Below are 18672 nucleotides of genomic sequence, written 5' to 3'. Positions count from 1 at the left end.
TTTTGGACTTGAGCAAAACTTGGGCAGATCTAGCGGCGGCGGCTGCGAGCTGATTCACAACTTTCAGGACGTAATGGCCACCAGAAAGCACTAAAACAGGTATGTTTGGAAACTTCTCTCCACACGCAGAAGGGAGACTGTTCATGAAACCGATTAGCTGTTGATTTCTGTCGTAGTTAAAGGGACGGTTGTGTTTACTCACTCAAGCATGAGCCGAGTTTCATTGTCTTTGGCCACAAGCTAGCCCCAACTTTCCTCCTGCCTTGTAACGTTATTGAGAGAAAGTAACGTCTAACTCCAGTATAGTGCGGTAATGTCGTCTCGTTACCTGCCTCTCATGACTCGTAGCTTTTCTGAATCACCCATACCGACTCCCCACTACACCAGCAGCACCTCTTCAGTCTCATTTACAGCTGATACTGACCATTTTTTATGCTAGTTGTACGTTATTGTCATCATCATCTTCAAACCAAATCCACCGGGACGAGCAGCGCCAACCTTATTTCGGAGTTGACATTTCATGGATAAAGATGTTGCTTATTGAACAATTTCTACGCCGAATTTACGTAAATGCATTAAATATTTAGGAAAACTCTTGTTCAGGTTATTGCGATGTATTTTAATTTGGCTGACTGTGGCGTCAACTTAAAAATACGAGATTTCTTAACGGAGTTCGGGAGCACTTCCCCTGCACACATCAAGATGAGTTAAGATTACCAGGACTATGTGCCTCCTCGTGACATACTAGCAAGAAACTATGCGAAATATGCATATTAAATTATGCAATTATGCATTTCGCATGCTTTGGCTTGAAAGGGGAGAATATATGGCAGCTGCAGTGATGCTGGGCGGAGGTTTAACTTGATGAAAATAACTGAAAAATACGGAAGTTGCTGTGAGCGAGTTGAGACATGTCTGATGTCTCCTGTTGTCTCGTCTTGTCAGTGGTCTGCTCTAATAATAATAACGTGGGTTTGCACTTGAGTGCCTTTCATAGCTTTCCTGTTAGTCAGAGCATGTGCAGCACGCTTAGAGGAATCTCATGCAGCCTCTTTAAACTCCTTTCTGGTGACATTTATTGAAATATGAAGCTTGTAAATGTGGGTTATGACACTGCGAGGCGTTCAAGTGCTTCACAACATCAGAACAAAGTGTAATTTGTTCTATTATTAGCTTTTTCCTTTTGTTGTTTTGTCAAGTCAGAAGCATGAGAGTAAGCAGTTTGTGTTGAACGCTCCAAAAACAGCATCTCATAAACTTTGTAGTCCCAGCTGTCATATTCATGGATACTAAAGGAATAGTTCACCCAAAAATGATAATTCAGTCATCATCTAGAGCCAGAAGACCTTCTTCTGTATGGAGTCCTTTTATTTATTTTTCTGCTGCGTTAGTGGCAACAAAACCAGAAACACTGACGACACTCTGGGACATTTCCAGGCCTGTTTGTGGTGACAAAACTGAATATTTTTGCTGAGATGTCGGGACTTTTCCAGCCGTGTTTTTGGCAACAAAACCGCATGTTACTGATAAGATGTCAGGACATTTTCAGCTACGTTTGCGGTGACTAAACTGGATATTTTTGATGAGATGTTGGGACATTTTCCAGCCAAACAGCATCACAGCATTCACCTAAACAACTGAAGTAGCTATTGGACTTTGAACGTTAAAAAACAACCAAAAGAACAGATGTAGGGAGTCCTTTTACTTTTTTCTGCTGTGTTAGTGGCAACAAAACCAGACATTTTTGCGGGACATTTTCAGGCCTATTTGTGGCAACAAAAATGCATATTATTGACATGATGTCAGGACATTTCCAGCTCCATTACTGGATATTTTTGACGAGATGTTGGGATGTTTTTCCGCTGGTTTATGGTGCTTCACAGAAAAACAGCATTGCAGCAAAAAAAAACGAAACCAACAGAAAATCCTCTCCACACAGATTACCTGTCTTTGAAAAGATGTTATTTACACTGTCAACGTGTTATTGAGCTTGTGCACCTGCTTCAGACAGGGTGCACGCTAATGCTTTTAGCTTTAGGATCACACTGGACGAGCTGCATGGAGCTGTGTAGGAGAAAGCTGCGATGCTGTTTTGCTGTGAAGCTCCGGGCATGCTTTGTAGACGCATCTTAACCTGACTTTGAAGAAAGCCTTGTTTCAAGTCTGTTTCCTCTGCGTCGGTTTGACAGCGATTGAAATATGGTGTGATGTCAGATTCATGGCTTTTCTCACCTCTTACAAAGTTTCTTTTAGGCGTTTCCCTCATGCAAGACTTGTCACATCATATATTTCTGACAGTGTAAACAGTCTGACAGACCTGTGAAAGCAGGACAGGAGGACATCATTCTACACAGTTTGACCTAAATACTCTGAAAAACACGCTGCTGACAACTCCCTGACTGTGGATTTACCTCGTACAAGAATTAAAGAGTCATAATTAAGACGAGGTAGATTTTTTTTTCTGGCCACACCCGTTTCATATAGACAAGATTTATTCTGTGTTTAAGTAAACCAGCTTAACGTTTGCTTGGCTAAGTGCCTGCTTCTACTTGAGTCTTTAGTCGGTTTTGGAGAGAGAGAGAGGGAGAGAGGGGGGATTATAAACGGCAGGATTAAAGAGAGAGAGTGCCAGCGCCCTTTTTAGAGGACGAAAAAGAAAATCTGTGTCGGCTGGTGGCTGTTGATAGCTCGACTGAAGGCTGCCAGCGTGGGAAGTTTGTTAAGTGAAAGAAAGGAGCCGGAGAGCGGGGGTGTCTGTGTGCATGTTGTTTACGTCAGAGCGAGTGCATGCCTGCATATTTCTGTTTTGCACTCATGTGTGTATTAATGCATACTGGAGCTTTGTTTGGTGTCGTGTCACCAGTTTATTAGCTTTGTGTTTGTGTGGGATCTCAGAACAGTCGCCAGAATAAAATGTTGGCATTTTACATTTCTGCAAACCACAGGACACGTCATACGCATTTTATTAACATTTTTACAATATGTGTCATATTGTATGAATAGTACGTGTTTATAAGCTGCCTTTCATGTCGGGAGGTTGAGGGGATGGTGGTGTGTAAGCGGGAAACTACTGGATATTTTCAACGAGACATCAGGACATATTGAAGCTGTGTTTGTGGCGACAGAACCGTGTATTTTAAACCAGAACATGATCTTTTCTGAACATAAAATTAGCAAAATTGAACGTCAAGAAGTGTAAAGTTGTAACATATATATATGATTTGCAGGTATGTAACAAGTACTGTAGTTAAGTGCAATTCTGAGGTACTTGTACTTCACTTGAGTATTTCCATTTTCTGCTAACTTACTCTTCCACTCCACTACACATTTATTTATTTTTTGCCAATCAAACAACAGATTCCTATAATTCAAACCAATCTGCCAATATTGTTATAAAACTAATTGTTTCAGTCACTTGCTGCTCCTCAAACATGAGGATTTGTTTCTTTTATTAGTCATTTATGACAGTAAATTAAATATCTCAGGACTTTTGGACTGTTGATTAACAAAAGAAGATGTTTGAGGATGTCACCTCGGGCTCTGGGGAGTTTTGAAGGGCATTTTTACCGTTGTTTGACGTTTTAGTTATGACCTGTTAGTTGCAGTCTTACAGTTGACTCATCACCCAAAGATCATTACTACTGTGTGGTCTTAGTTTGGATGGAGAGAAGGAAAAGCTGCAACTGTCTGTCAAAATTCATCAGCAGTTTGTTGTTTAGGGCTGCTGTTTTTTCAATTAATCAATCAATCGTTTCGTCTATAAAATGTCTGAAATCAGTGGAAAAGGCTCACAAATTTTCAGAGCCCAAGCTGATGTCTTGAGGTTGCTTCTTTTTGTCCGACCAACATTAAAACACTCAGGTATTCAATGTAAAATCAAATAAAGCAGAAAAATCTGCAAGTTTAAAAAAGTTTTGCTTGATAAATGAGTTAAATGATTAATTTATTATCAGCATTTGATTGTTTCGGACTGGCAGCTGCCATAGCACCAGTTATATCAGCACTGGAGAATAAATGTAAATAAATCTTGATGGAAAAGATGTTTCACTCTTCTCTCCACTGGCTTCGGTAAGAGTTTGATTCAGCTCTCTCCTACTGGTGATCTGATTGGTTAAAGTTAGCCCGCTATAACAGGTGATGGACAGATGGTTCGTCCAATCACTTGCCAAGGTTTTTTTGAAAGCGCGTGTCCTTTTCCAAACGGTTTCTAGTGGCGCCTTTCCAGATGGTTCTTTGTAACAAACCATCTGGTGCGTCAGGTTATTAATCTGCAGCCGGACGTCAGGTTCTGGATAAAAAACAAGCGAAGACGTCACCGAGACTGACGGACTGGTTATGGATTTAATAATTTAAGGTGTAGGATGATGATGATACTGTGCGCACTGTATATGACAGAAGCATGAGGCCTGTTGGGGACTTCCTCTTCTCGTGCTGTAAAGGAAGCGCTGCCGACCACAGAGAGGGGACAGGTTGTGTCACCGCTTTCAGCTCGAAGGAGGACGTTGATTTTATGAGAGAATTCGATACCCATGCAGCAGCGTGGCATTATTTTCCAACAGGACGTTTATTTCTGCCATCCTAGATTTTATTTTATTTTATTTTAATTTTATTTATTTATTTATTACATTTTTTAAATTGTATTTTTATTTATTATTTTTTTTATTTTACTTTTTTAATTGTATTTTGTAATTTTTTTTATTTTTTTTTTTACATTTTTTTGTTTTATTTTTGCTTTATTTATTTTTTCTTTTCTTTTTTCTTGTTTTTATTAATTATTTCATTTAAAATGTATTTTATTATCAGGGCTCCAGGGTCGCACATGCACCTAAAAATCTGTGATGTAATGTTCAGATTATAAAATGTTTAAACAAAATGTCTAACAAACACCAGCAGGTTGTGTAGGCAGTTGCCTTTGAACAAATAGTAGCCTTTGATGAATTTTCTGTAGATGATTTTGTCCATGTATGGCAGGACTTATAGTGCATTGCATGCCTGTGTGTAGGACTGCGTCTTTACTTGTTGCACTTGAACAAGAGAAAACGTGAGACATCAAATAGCCTCGATTTTTTAAACAGACAAATGTCCTTGAACACAGGGATGAGCAGGCAGACAAAGGATCAAAGTCTGATGTATTATAGAGAGACAGGAATAAATATGTTTAATTGTAGGCTCAGTCATATGAAACACAACAGACCTATACCTTCTGTAATGTAGCCTATAATGACATGACAAGACAAAAATCTCTTTTTATTTTTATTTTAGTCCACAGAACAAGGGAGGCATGGGCATATGTGATTCAAGAATGTAAATTAAAGTGCATTCGGAGGACTAGGCTTCACTATCAGGCTCATTTCAGTCACACAGAGGCTGAACAAACAACTTACAGGCTCAGCTGTATTAAACACATGGATATTAATATAGTCATGTTGGTGTGGATATTATCAGTAACGTGTTGTATTACTCCGTTGCCGCTTAAAGTAATATTTTACTGTAACACGTTACCCCAACACTGATCACAACCCTTGATTAGACTGTTTAGTGTTTTTCCGTCATGAAAAAATGTGCCGTCTGCGGCTTTATTACTTCAGTGAAAGCCGTTGGAAACAGTCTCAAGTGACATTAACGCTGACATTATAGCTGACAGAGCTGCTGTTTTAAAATCAGATGAACTCTACGTGTTGATGTTATTTTGTTCTGCGCTATCAGCTGCCTCACACACTGAATGACTTTATCATTAACACGCAGCCAAAATAACCAAAAGAGCAGAGCGGCAGCATTATTTTAGTGATCTCTGATAACAGATCTAAGGTCACAGGAACTGACCTGCCAGTAACAGCCAGGTCTCACTGACTGTATTCTGGAGTCAGGATCGTATCGTGAGTTCACCTATTTTATGTTGTATTTGTGTAAGGAAGGTTTGTGTTGTATCACAGGTTCTTATCCAAACTGAATTTAAATGTCAGTGTTATCTCACACTGCTGCTGCTGCTGCCGCTGCTGAAGTCAGTCATAAAGTAGTGCTGTTAACAGACTGATACGTTGGTTTCTGGCTGGTAGGAAGTGGTTTTCTCGTTGTTGCACATCCTCTGCCATTCAAAATGCTCTGCACACTGTGTTGTACGTACATTTTGATTGTCCTTGTGGTGCATTATCTCCATTGAGCCGCATTACAGATTTATATGGGTTCAATAAAATTAATTTAAGTTGCATCCCTGTCTTGTTGAAATTAAATTCCAGACTACTTATTTGTTTTGCCGAATATATTTTGAGGCTGATCGATCGCTGCCTGGATTGTGTTCGATGGCAAAATCTTTTTGTAGGGAACTATCACATTTTTCACAAATGTGTAACAGATAAAATTATGAAGTTGTGACATTTAATATCCACAATATCATAATATTCTGCAAATTAACCTTTAGAGTCATAATTCAGGAAGTGCTGCAGTCATTTTACACTCCGATGTGTCCAGATAAATTCAGTAAGGGAGCTTGTTTGTATCAGGTTTCAGGTTAAACTACGTCTCGGTTGTGTTTTGTAAATACTCGTGTCTCGTGTGTGTCAGGAGGCGGGAGGATGTCTGTGGAGGTGGACGCGTTGCTGCAGGAGGCGAAGGAAAGCATCGAGGCGGCCCAGAACTACCGCAGTGAGCTGCAGCAGCGCCTGCATGGCCTCAACCAGGCTCGCAAACAGGTACCGCCATCTGTTCACGCCTCATACACACACTTCGCACACAGTTTTTCCTGCCTGACCACCATCACTGTCTGTTTTACACCCTCACACATTCTCTCTATTTCAAATAAACCCACCCGGACCGGGCCAGTATGAAGTGTGTTAGCCCCGGATCCAGCTGAATCCCAGGAGAGTGTATATTCTCTCCGTCTCTCTTTGCTATCTCTTCCTTCCTCCTGCTGTCTAGATTTACCCCTCCAGCTGCTCACAGTAAACAATGCTGCCATTTCCTGTCGCACTGGACGGTCAGAAAGCCCGAGAGGGGAGAAATCCAGACTTCCAGCTCAGATGTTTAACCTCTGCGACTTTACCAAAACAAGATGCTGTCTGAATATTTACTGTGTCGAAATCAGTAAATATCTGATAAAAGGTTAAACAAACAGATCTGTCCAGACAACCGATGCTAACTTTGACAGGGGTTAGCACATTTTGGTCGGCAACAGGAAGTTTTGAGGTTTGGTTCTCTACATTATTATTCTGTGGTCTATTAGTACAACACACTGTGTGAAGTATCCCGACCACTACTGAGTGGATTGGTTATACACGTGGTGCTAGATGATATGCTAACTGTAGGATCTTAACATATCTGTTCCACTAAACATCAGGGTGTGAAGATCTAATGGTTTTGAGCCGTTGTGTCAATATGCTGACTGTTAGCATGCTCTATGGCAGACTTATTCAGCTGGCGACCCGTGGGCCACATGCAGCCCTTTAATAGCCTCATTCTGGCCCTTTAATCATTTTGTTAGCAGACTAATTGGCCTAGGGAAAAACTGACAACGTACCTCTAGGTACGGATGCACGATATATTTCGTAATAATGAAATTACAGCTGATAAGCACGGTATGCACCTTTTGAAGATGATTTGCCAGCTGCCAATAAACACATAGAAGAACAAGAAGGACAACAATGCTGTTGTCGCGTTCATGACGTAGAGCTGCTGCACCTCTTGTAGAGCCACGCAATGTAGACAAGAGCCACACACGTCGTCGCTGGAGTGGACGTTGTTTTTCAAGTTCAGAAGAAGACGACACGATTGTAAGTTGCAGTTACACAAGTGTTCAGAGAAGAGGGACAATGTCTCTTTAACATGATTAATCCTACTGGAGCTATGAATAATGAATCATCCATCTTAGCCTTTTTTTACCCTCAAGGGTACGTTCAGGAACTAATTTTTAAAATACAAAAATGTGAAATTATTATCAGTACTGCTTGGTTGAAAAAATCCATATTGTGAATCCCTACTGTTTTTTAAAAGCAGAGGGAACTTACAAGAATCAAACTGACAACTTACCTTTAAGATTAAAATGTGCAGTGTTTTTTCCCTGTACCTGTAAAACTAATAAGAGAAGCAGAGAAAAAAAAAGCGTCATCTAAACACGTTTGAAATACGAGCTTCACAGGTCAGACATACTGTAGGGAATGCAAAAGCCCCTTGGCACTTCACTTTTTTCAAATCTGACCCTTCAATAAAAGAAGTTGAACAGGCCGCTCTCTGGTCTGCGGGACGCTGACTCGACTCAACGTACAGCTGAAAACTGACAAAGCCTGAGCAAAGTCTGAGAGGGTAGAGTTCGTCCTGATGAACTGAGTCCTGTTGAGTCTTGAGTCTCAGCTCGGATCCGTTTCTGACATCCAGATGTTTATATATATATTTGTATGCAGGCATTTATGTTCTCCAGCCAAAAACAATGTGGTTTCGTCCTGGAGGCAGAATGAAGCTATATCCACGATTATTCCAGTGTTAGACTTTTGTTTTAGAGGAGTTTTTATGGAGAAGTGTTGTTTCTTTAGTAGAAATCTCATTTCAAGTGACTGGTAATTAAAGGAAAGCTTTGTCATATCGCCGTAGCACAATCAAAGCCTGAATTTCCCAAATTTCCACCCTCTGGACTTGCAGACTGAGGGTACCACGACGTGTTCACTGTCATCATGCCAAGTCTGCGAGTGAATATCATTTCTAGCCAACATGATTCAAGTAACATTAAAATAATTATTTTACACATTCATAATAAGTTCTACGATGTCACGTCCGTATTTCAATAAATTGTGGGTATTTAAATCAGAAAAGCTCGGTGAAGTCTGGACATTTGGATGCAGCCAAAAACTTATTGTCTTTTTATTTAAAATAATAACGTTTAAACTAAACTAAAGATTTTGCAGGGCCCAGCCACATCATCAGCTACAATTACAAAGCATCCTCCTGTCTCAGCTTATTTAAAATGCATTAATATTCGGTCCTTATCCAGATAAATTTCTGTTTTTACTGCCACTGACAGACAGAAGCCTTTTAAACCTCGGTGCCCAGACTTTTCATCCCACCGGTCCTCAACTTGAAACTACATTCAGCTGTGGCCTGAATTTAAGATTCTTCTCATGTAACTCTGAAATGAATTTATAACTTAATTGTCTGGAGACCCCTGGACCACATTTTTGGATCCACTGCTTAAACCACTGAACTGGTCCTAGACCAGTTTCCACAGTGGTGATGAAGTCTTGGTTGTTGTTGTTTGCTGACACACAGCGAGCATGTAAAAGAAGAAAAGTGAGAGGATCCAGAGAGAGAGTAAATGTCCAAAGGGAAAAGATAAATTAGTCATAAACTGATCATCCTCTCTTCCTCCCAGACATATTCACTGCTGAGTCATGATCAGATGACTCCACTGTCGAACACATACTTTACAAATCAACTTCAGCATTTATATTGTTGCAAAACCAAATTTGAATGAAGGTTTTATTCTTTATTTTGTTTGTAGTATTTTAGCTTTCTCTGCTACTTTTAGGTTTTGTCAGCGGTTGATTTTCTGAGTCATATCAGAATATAGATATGACTCTTTTATCTGTATGTGAAACTTTACCCAGCAGCTTAGCTTAGCATAAAGAGTGTAAACAGAGGAGCACATCTAGCCTGGCTTGATCTGAGGGTAATAAAATCCACCAACCAGCACCGCTAAAGCTCAGACGTTAGTACAGTTTATCTTGTTTGTTTAATTTGTACAAAAACTGAAGAAATGTCATTTCTTCTCAGGGTGTAGTGACCTTTAACCCGCCAGTAAGACTACAAACTGTCGCCTTAACAAGTATTTTATGATGCTGTCCTACTTTAACAATCTGCAGCCACTAAAATTGACTTTTTATTGATTTTGTAAAGAGACTAGATTCTCTAAATTAGGCCAAAAGTCTCTCTCACACATGCACACGATGTTTTGTGTTTGTGTGCCTGACACTCCCTCCACCCAATCCCAGCTGCTCCATCGTACATTATCTTGGATCGAGTCTTTCCCACAGTAAGGATGGCTCACCAGCAGATTAAAGGAGTCCAGGAAGCATTACACACACACACACACACACACGCACACACACACACGGAGGAGATGCTAAGTGTGTGTGTTGGGAAACTCAGACAATGCTATCGCTGCAGCATCTCGTCCCTGTAAGAGGAGTCATCCAAACATTTGTGAAACCTCTTTGTCTGCGTCTGTTTGGCCTCATGTCAGATCAGCTCCTCCCTGTTCGCTCATATTTTTAGTTTGACTATAATTTTTCCCCGACGCCAAAATATTGATCATCGGTCGTCTGTGTCGTGCTGATAGTCGCCAGGAAGTGATGTGTCGCCTCCAGTGGAAAATGTCCAGTGTGTATCCTGGCAAATGGTGTGTGTGTGTGTGTGTGTGTGTGTATGCGTGTGTGTGTTTCCATTCTCATCATCATACTGTCCCTGTTTTATCAGTACAGCAGCCGTCAATCAGCTTCCGTTTCCTGCTATCTCTCCATCACTCTCTTTGTATACTCATTGTGAAATGCAGGGACCTGTGTGTGTGCATGAGTGTGTGCATGAGCGTGTGTGTGTGCATATAAAAGTGTGTTCTGTAAAGAGGAACTGAAACAAGACCTCGACGCTGATGACAAATCAGCAAGCTTCCTGACAAGCTACTTTGAGGGCAGTTTGTGCTTGTTGTTGTAGTAGTAGTAGTACTACAGTACCTGCGTATCACAACCTGATATATCTTCTTCTTCTGTGCCATAAAACTGCATCGCCCCAAATATATTTGTGAGGTGTTTATAAAGATTAAACGTCTTCAGAAGGAACCAAGCCACCGACAGGAACTGATCTAATCTTTGAGTTAGTAATTTCACCAGACTCCCTTAACAAATTGCACAATTTTGAGAGTTTTTGCTTGAGGAGAAGCTTAAAAAACATTTTTTGCAATGGCTATGATAAACTCGAAATCATTGGTGCCTTCTTGTAAATTCGGCATTAAATGCAAAACATGAAGTTGTTTGTTTCCTTGTAAAAAGTAAAAAGTGAACCAGCCTGTCTGCTTCTGTGTCTAAAGTGCTAAAGTCTTACCTGCCAACATTTAGCAGCTGATTTCACCATTTACACTCAATTTATGAAAGAAGACAACATGTTATTGATGCTAAACATGTCAGATTTTGCAAGTACAGTAATCTGTAACCAATATAGGCTACTTCTTAGAGAAAGTCACCAGACTCCCTTAAAAAAACTCTCAATTTAGTGAGTTATTGAATTAGAACAAACTTTATGAACACTGTGAAATGCTGTCTTTGACAAATTCTTAACTACTTGAGCTTTCTTGTTAATTCGACAAACTTCTTTCTTTCTTTGTGCAAAAAGCATTGTGTGTGTCCCAGTGATGTGTGTGTATTTGCATATAGAGTGGGGAAGTGAGATCTGACACTCGAGACGTATTTTTAAGGCCTACTTTCCAAATGCTGAAAATGTCCAAATATAAAGTATCATGACATTGTGACATCTGTACCAACTCAACTATAATCTGTCCAGCAGTTTCACCTTCTTCCTTTCGTCTGTGCTCTTCAGGTGCGTGGCAGCTCGGGTCAGGCCCGCGAGGCTCTCCGGCGGCACTTTGCGGAGCTGCAGGCGGCAGCAAGTCGGTTGCTGACGGAGCGATTGGCCTCTCTGCTGGCTGAGGTGGACGCCATCGAGGCGGACAGCGTCAAACCGCTCGATGACTGCCAGAGTCTCATCGAGCACGGGGTGGGCCAGGCCGACGAGCTGCTGAGAGAGGGTCGGTTTATATCTGTAAAACATTTTTTTATTTGTGTTTTCAGGAAGGAGCTTGTTTTCTACATGAGTCAATGTCACATTGGCAATTTTTGTCATTTTTTTGGACTAAACAATCAATTAATTAAGAAATGTATCTTCTTAACAACTAGACCAGAAAGTCATGCATGTATTCATTCTCACATCCTCTGTCTCTGTGTGTCCAGGGGAAGCAGCTCTGCGGTGTGGCCTCGGGGAGAAGGAGGACAAACTGGGTAGTTTCACCAAGAAGGCCATGCACATCCAGCTGGACAGGTAGGACGGAGACACTTGGTATGACTGCAGATGTTTCAATGTCGAGCAAAAACACAAATTATCTGTTAAATGTCAAACATTTGTCGGTTTCAGCTTCTTAAATGTGAGGATTTGCTGCTTTTCTTTGTGATTTCTGACAGTTTATAGACGTATCGTTGCAGCAGCACCTGTAACTATCCTGTACAGTAATCTGGTACTTGGTGGTGTTTTGTATTAACAGCCTGAAATCTTTTCTAACTGGTTCTGTGTGATTTCCTAGTCTTCCAGAGGTACCAGCGTTGGTGGACGTGCCGAGTGTTTCAGCCCAGCTGGACGACTCCCTCCTGGGTCTCCTGAGGGACCGGGTGTCCCGCCACGGCTCCGTCTCCTCACACCCGCCCGTCCAGATCGAAGAGCTGCAGGAGAGACCGGGCGGCATCCTGGTCCGCTGGTGTAAGGTCAGAACAGGGGGCGTGGAATAAAACAACTTACTTGCATGTATTAAACATGTTCAACAGCTGTGTAAATATTCTGTGTGTGCTTCAGGTGGATGAGGACTACGCAGCGGCAGATTATCGGCTGCAGTACCGGCGGTCTGGCAGCGGGGGGAGCCAGTACGAGGACGCCTACATCGGTCGGGACTCTGAGTTCCTGGTTCTCCACCTGGACCCTCACACTGATTACCTGTTCAGGGTCTGCGCCCGCGGGGAGGGTCGCACCGAGTGGAGCCCCTGGAGCGTCCCGCAGACAGGATACACCACCCTCGCACCGCACGGTGGGTGGAGCTGTCAGCTTCAATCAGTCACTCATCAGTTATTTTGATAACCGATTAATCGTTTTGAGATATTCAGTCAAAATTCTCCGATTTCAGCTTCTTAAATGTGAATATTTTCTGGTTTCTCTCCTCCTCTGAGGCAGTAAACTGAATATCTTTGTGTTGTGGACCAAACAAGACGTCTTCTTGGGGAAACGCTGATCCACATTTTATAAAACTAACAAACTGACTATCATCAAAGTCTCTCTGCCTTATGTGACTCATGGAATACAATGAAAGTGAAATAAATTTGGTTTGTGTTGATCACAGCTTTGAAAAATTACAGAATAAATCCACTGCAGCATGAATTCATGAACGCACACACGCACACACGCACACGTGTTTTAACACACCAGAATAATAAAAGTGACGGATGTTTTCTGAACTCTAAACTGAAGGGAAACGCCCGTCTGAGGCATATTTGCACGTCAATGCATCACAATTCCTCACGGTCGATACTGCCAAAAAACACTGTAATCACATCATCCCCTGGATTGACCCATCCCAGCCACTGTACCTGAATTATTAAAGGGAGTTCCCGACGATTATAAGATGAAGGCGCGGCACCTGAGCCATTTTGGGCACCACCTAAACCGAACTTAACTTTACTAAATGACTTTTCTCAGGTCTAATGATCCTCAGTGGACTAGCAAGTTGTATTATTAATGATAATTATGTTTATCTACTGTCTACAGGTTATTATAATGTAATACAATGATGGGAAATTGCAAAACCTAAAACATCCTCTTCGGCGAGGACTCCTCCACCCACAGTTTTATTGCTTTTTTTTATGTCTTTCTTTTATTCTTTTTCCCCTGAATGTCATTGTGGGGGTAAATTGACAAACTGTAACTCAAAGGAGATTGAACTCATACAAGCAACTCTAAAATCTTTAATTGTGGCACAAATACAGACAGAGAGTCGGCACCACCAGACCCGACTCATCCATTCCCAGAACCTTTAAGAGATTCTAACAATAATCCCTCCCTGACTCTCCATTTGTTAATGTGTGTGTGTGTGTGTGTGTGTGTGTGTGTGTGTGTGTGTGTGTGTGTGTGTGTGTGTGTGTGTGTGTGTGTGTGTGTGTGTGTGTGTGTGTGTGTGTGTGTGTGTGTGTTGTCTCATCATGCAGAGTGGTGTCCGGGCACTGAGGGCTACATCCTGAGCAGCAGGAGGAACATCGCTTTGCGTAACGACTCCTCCCAGTCGCGCTGCCCCGTCATTTACTCCAACGCACCCACGTACTTCTGTGGCCAGACGCTGACCTTCAAGTACGCACACACAAACTCTGATGCTCACAGATCGATGTATTTTTATAGCTATAGATTTATTGTTGGACTGGAAGTTATTTGTAAATCTAACCAATGTTTTTGTCTCATATTTCGTGTTCAGGATCTCTGCAACGAGTCAGATGGATCGGAGGGACAGTCTGGGCGTGTGTGTCGACAGCCAGAGGGGGGCGGAGTCACTTCAGAGAGACCAGTCCGTCTGCATTTCCACCAACGGTACGTCGACGCAAACGGCATCATTTTTTGTCTTTAATGGCGTTTTTCCACCAGCTAGGGCCAAACAGAGACGTCTCCCGACTGCAGTCAACCCGTAACAAACACCGTCTCCCCTAAGATCGATACTGAACTCCTGTCTGTGCAGGAACCTGAGAGACTTTTTATTTTAAAGTCAGTGTGTTCAGCTCTCAGTGCTTTTGTATCTTCTAACTGAATCTCTTTAGTTTCTCTCGTCCTGTTTGTTCTTTCAAACATCTGCTGCGTTTTACTGTTTCATCGTGTTCACTCTCAGCTGTTTCAAAAGTACTCAAGACAAGCGCGTCATTGGTTTAAGACACACCTTCAAGCAGGTAGTCCAGCTTTGGTGGAAATGCAAATCCCTGCCGCGCCGAGTCAAACTGAGTAGAGCCAGGCCGGCAGATGGAAAAACGAAATAGAGCCCCGACACATCGAACTAAACTCAAAGAACTAGCTGAAACAAAGGCTGTTGCATCGCCTCAAGCCGCCGTGTCCCATCGCAAAGACGACGGCTGACGGCCGGCGAGCTTTACGTTTCTACGCCTGTGTGAGAGGAAATAACTCTGTACACCGGGTGGTGGTTGTCAGTGTTCATCATTCAAGAAAGGAGAATATAAAAACTGTTGTTATGACAGATTGAGGGAATTTAAGAGACTGTTTTATTAAAAAGGAAATATTTTAAATGATAAAGTGTTTTCAATGAAATGATCTGAGTCGTTTACACCCTGAACTGATGTTGTGGTTGTGTATGGATGTTCAGGTGCCGTATTCGTCAACGGCAAAGAGATGACCAACCAGCTTCCTGCCATCATGTTGGGCTCCGCCGTCACCTTCGACATGGAGGTGGTGAACCTGTTCCCCATCAGCAACAACAACCTGAGCGAGGGCGGCAACTTCAAGCTGCGGGTGACCATCGGCTCAGGGAACCGGGAGGTGGTGTTCGACTGGCTGGTGGACCAGGCAGTGGACTGCCTCTTCTTCGGCTGCTCGTTCGTCCACTCCGGCTGGAAGGTGCTCGTGTATTAAAAGCTCGATCGCAAAGACGGATCGTTTTTTAATCTGCTGGAGTTCAAGAGCTCGTCACACCAGCTCCGATATCTCCACCTCTGTTTTTGGTATTTTCCTCTCACAGCTGAGCCACTGACAGGCTGACACGTCTGGACAAAAAGGAAAGATCAGTAATTTCTCCCCAGAATTTCAACCGTCAACTTCCCGATAACGTTTTGTTTTTCTACATCAGCAGCTGCACAATATTTGTCTGTAACTCTTCAAAGTCACCTGTGCAATCTGGAAAACCTGGAAACTTTCCAGACATTCAAAAATTTCTGAGAAATGGGACAAAATTGGCCGACATGTCCTGTAAAACAGTCAGCAGCCACGTTAGAAGTAAAGTTTAGTCAAACGCAGCAGACGGCTGCAGCTTCATCACGAGCAGGTTTCATTCCTGTTCGGGAAAACAGATGAAACAAGTTCAAACTGAAGTTCATGGATATCTCTGGAGCAGGGAACAGATTTTTGAAGATTACAGACAAATCTTTACCTCGTCAGCTCTGACCGCAGATCTGCTGCGTTTATCAGTTTAAATTCTGCTGCTTTGGCTCGAGCGGCGCAGATTCAGTGCGTCATCGTCTTCATCATGATGCAAGTATGAATCTCTGCTGTTTAACTTGTATTAAATTATCTCACTGTTCCTCCACAAACACAAGAAAAACCCCTTTTAGCATTTTTTGACTTTTTCTCTAAACTAATTTCTCTGAACTAATTATTTTCTCGAGTGCATGTGAACGTACCGACTGTCTGGGAGGAAATGTGATCGCTCCCGATTATTCCAGACGTTACATAAACTCCTGTCAGTGTGGACCAACAGTCTCACAAACCGAATTATCCAACAATGATCCGGCTCTTCTTCAGTCTTCATGGAGCCACACTGGAGCTTCTGGGCTTTTAGTTTTGATTCTCGGGCCGTCTGACGAGGTCGGCCGGTTGTTTACAGCTTTTTACATTTTTTTTAAACTTGGCTGTTTGACTATGCATCGTCTTAATTTAGCCGTAGCGACGAGCCTGTCGGGACACGCTGTTCCTCGGAGGCCGCGAAATAATAGATGAGTTACGTTTTTCGGCAGCAGCAGGAGAGCAAAGACAGACACGTTACAATCTGCTGCTGCTTTATCACGTTTTTTTATTTTTATCTTAATGAAAACATCACTGTGAAAGTCGCACATCATCGTGTATTTGTGTATGCCTTCTAAACTTGTTCATTTAAAAGGGACAGTTCACCGAAAAATACAAACCAGCCTGAGTGTGTCTGTCTGTCTGTCTGTCTGAGTTCTGGGGTGAATTCAGAGGACTTGGAGCTCAGTTGAAGCCAGAACGATAATGTGAGGCAACATCAGAAATGCCGAAAAATGTCACAAAGACACTTTGCACAGTGTCTGCGTTGAAGGGTCACGTTTGCGCTTTTGTTCCTCTTATTTTTCCTGATAATATTTTGTTTTTACGGCTTCGTACTGTTGGAAACTGTCGGAGCCTCAGCTGTAGCTCAGCTTTACCTGATTTAGATTTAACTGAAGTGACTCTAGTTTGTCATTATCTCAACATTAAGTGTTTTATTGCAATTGCTACTTTACATTTTTTGAATTTTTTTAATACTGTTACCCAGATCTCAATCACGTCCTGCTCTCGTCTGAGACGCTGAGACGAACGACTCCATGACTAAATGAAAAAGGACAGAGGCCGTTTCTCCTGAGATGAAGACACATGTTGAGATCACGTCACTATTGAATCATTGTTTTGAGTTTTAAAACTAAATCTGAGCAGCATTTATCGTGAGCTTGAGGATTCAGTCAAGTTATTTTCTCTGAATGTCAAACGAAGCTTTTGAGGAAACTAAAGCTGTTTTGTCTCCGTGAAGAACTGTTCAGTAGTTTTTTTGTTCTCGGCCAAACTGTTACTTTTAATCATTTTAGCTTTTTGCATCGACAATCCGAACAGTATTTACAAAACCTGATGTTGTCTCAGTGGGAGGGTGTTGGCTTCATGTGTGAGTGCTGGTTATTGATAAATGTGACTGTCGGTCCAGTTTACACAGTCTGACTCAGTTCTGCTGTTCATGCTGTTAATTAGAGTGAGCCGACTTCTTCTTCTGTGGTGGTGAGGATAAAAAAAATATATAGTTTGACCTGAAAACAACAGAAAAACAAGGCATCTTTGGTCTAAAACTAATATTGAGGATTAACGATTATTGTCATTAATCTGCTGATTAGTTTCATGATTAGTTCAGTCGATAAAAAGCCAGAAGCCCAGATGTTTAACTTTTTTGCCTGAACGTTGACTTAAACTATTCATCAATTCTCAAAATAATCGTTGCAGCTCCAGCTACAACTAATTACTGTTTTAATTATCTTTAAATTGACTAATTACACCTATAAACTCATTCCAGTTTCCAAGAATCCATCTAGTCTTCATTTTCACGAATGTATTTGTCTGCTGTCCGTTTTATTCTTTATTTTTTTGACCTGTCTGTCGGAGTGAAGCCTGTAACAACGATGTCGTCTTAACATTTCCTCTGATTTTTGTTTGGATGAAACCTCCTGCACTCACAGTGGAGTGTTGATAACATAGGAAGAGGTGATGGGACACATTCACTGACCCCTGACTTGTTACACGTCAATGATACAGGAGAAACTTTTTTGGGGAGCGCAGCTCTTTTTCAACTTCTTCTAACCCACGTTCTTCAGAGACGTTTCCTTGTTTTTTCGGCTGATCTGACGTCAGTGTTGTCTCTTTGTGGAGGACAGTTGAACTCTGGGTGCGTCCAGATGATGGTACAGATTTCCTGAAACCAGTGAACACAACCTCAGTTTATCTTCTTCCTGCCCGAAGGAGAGAAACCAGCGACTGAGACACACCGAGGTGTGTTGGACAGTCGAAACAGTGACACCTGCTGGTCAAACATTTGCATTGCATTGTTCTCACTGCTGTCATCCTTCATATTTTGTTCAATAAAGGTCATATTATGTAAACTGATCACTTCTCTACCGAGTTATTGACTAAATAAGGCTCAGTTCAAAAAGGTCAGCTACTGCAGGCTGATGAGACGAGAGGTTTTCTGTTTCTATCGCCCCAAAAATGTTCTGAATATGAACTCATTTTTACACAAAAAGATTCAACAAACATTCACGTCCGGTCACGATATTACAAATCTTTTAGCAAAGCGTCGAGACACCCAAAGTAGACGTAACAAGTCCTTATTTGTGATTCACTGACATGCGATCAGATGTAATTTTA

The 18672-nt window shown here is 41.8% G+C and overlaps 1 protein-coding gene across 2 annotated transcripts; it reads left to right on the top strand.

Annotated features, from left to right (window-relative positions):
* The first annotated feature begins 12 nt into the window (after positions 1-12).
* crlf3 (cytokine receptor-like factor 3) lies at positions 13-18411 on the top strand. 2 transcript variants are annotated; one of them, XM_084371978.1, is made up of 9 exons: positions 13-99; positions 6562-6689; positions 11572-11779; positions 11982-12069; positions 12329-12506; positions 12595-12823; positions 13995-14133; positions 14255-14367; positions 15146-18411. In XM_084371978.1, the coding sequence occupies exons 2-9, from the start codon at positions 6573-6575 to the stop codon at positions 15409-15411; spliced, it is 1338 nt and encodes a 445-aa protein (XP_084228104.1). In that variant the 5' UTR covers positions 13-99; positions 6562-6572; the 3' UTR covers positions 15412-18411. The 2 variants fall into 2 exon arrangements, with proteins under 2 accessions (XP_084228104.1, XP_084228103.1); XM_084371977.1 differs by lacking the exon at positions 13-99 and adding an exon at positions 4245-4469.
* The last annotated feature ends 261 nt before the right edge of the window (positions 18412-18672 follow it).

The sequence above is a fragment of the Pagrus pagrus genome (genome assembly GCF_965226575.1).
Source record: "Pagrus pagrus genome assembly, chromosome: 13".
Lineage (NCBI taxonomy): Eukaryota > Metazoa > Chordata > Actinopteri > Spariformes > Sparidae > Pagrus > Pagrus pagrus.
Note: the sequence above shows the minus strand (reverse complement) of the source record. Positions and strands in the feature narration are given on the sequence as shown.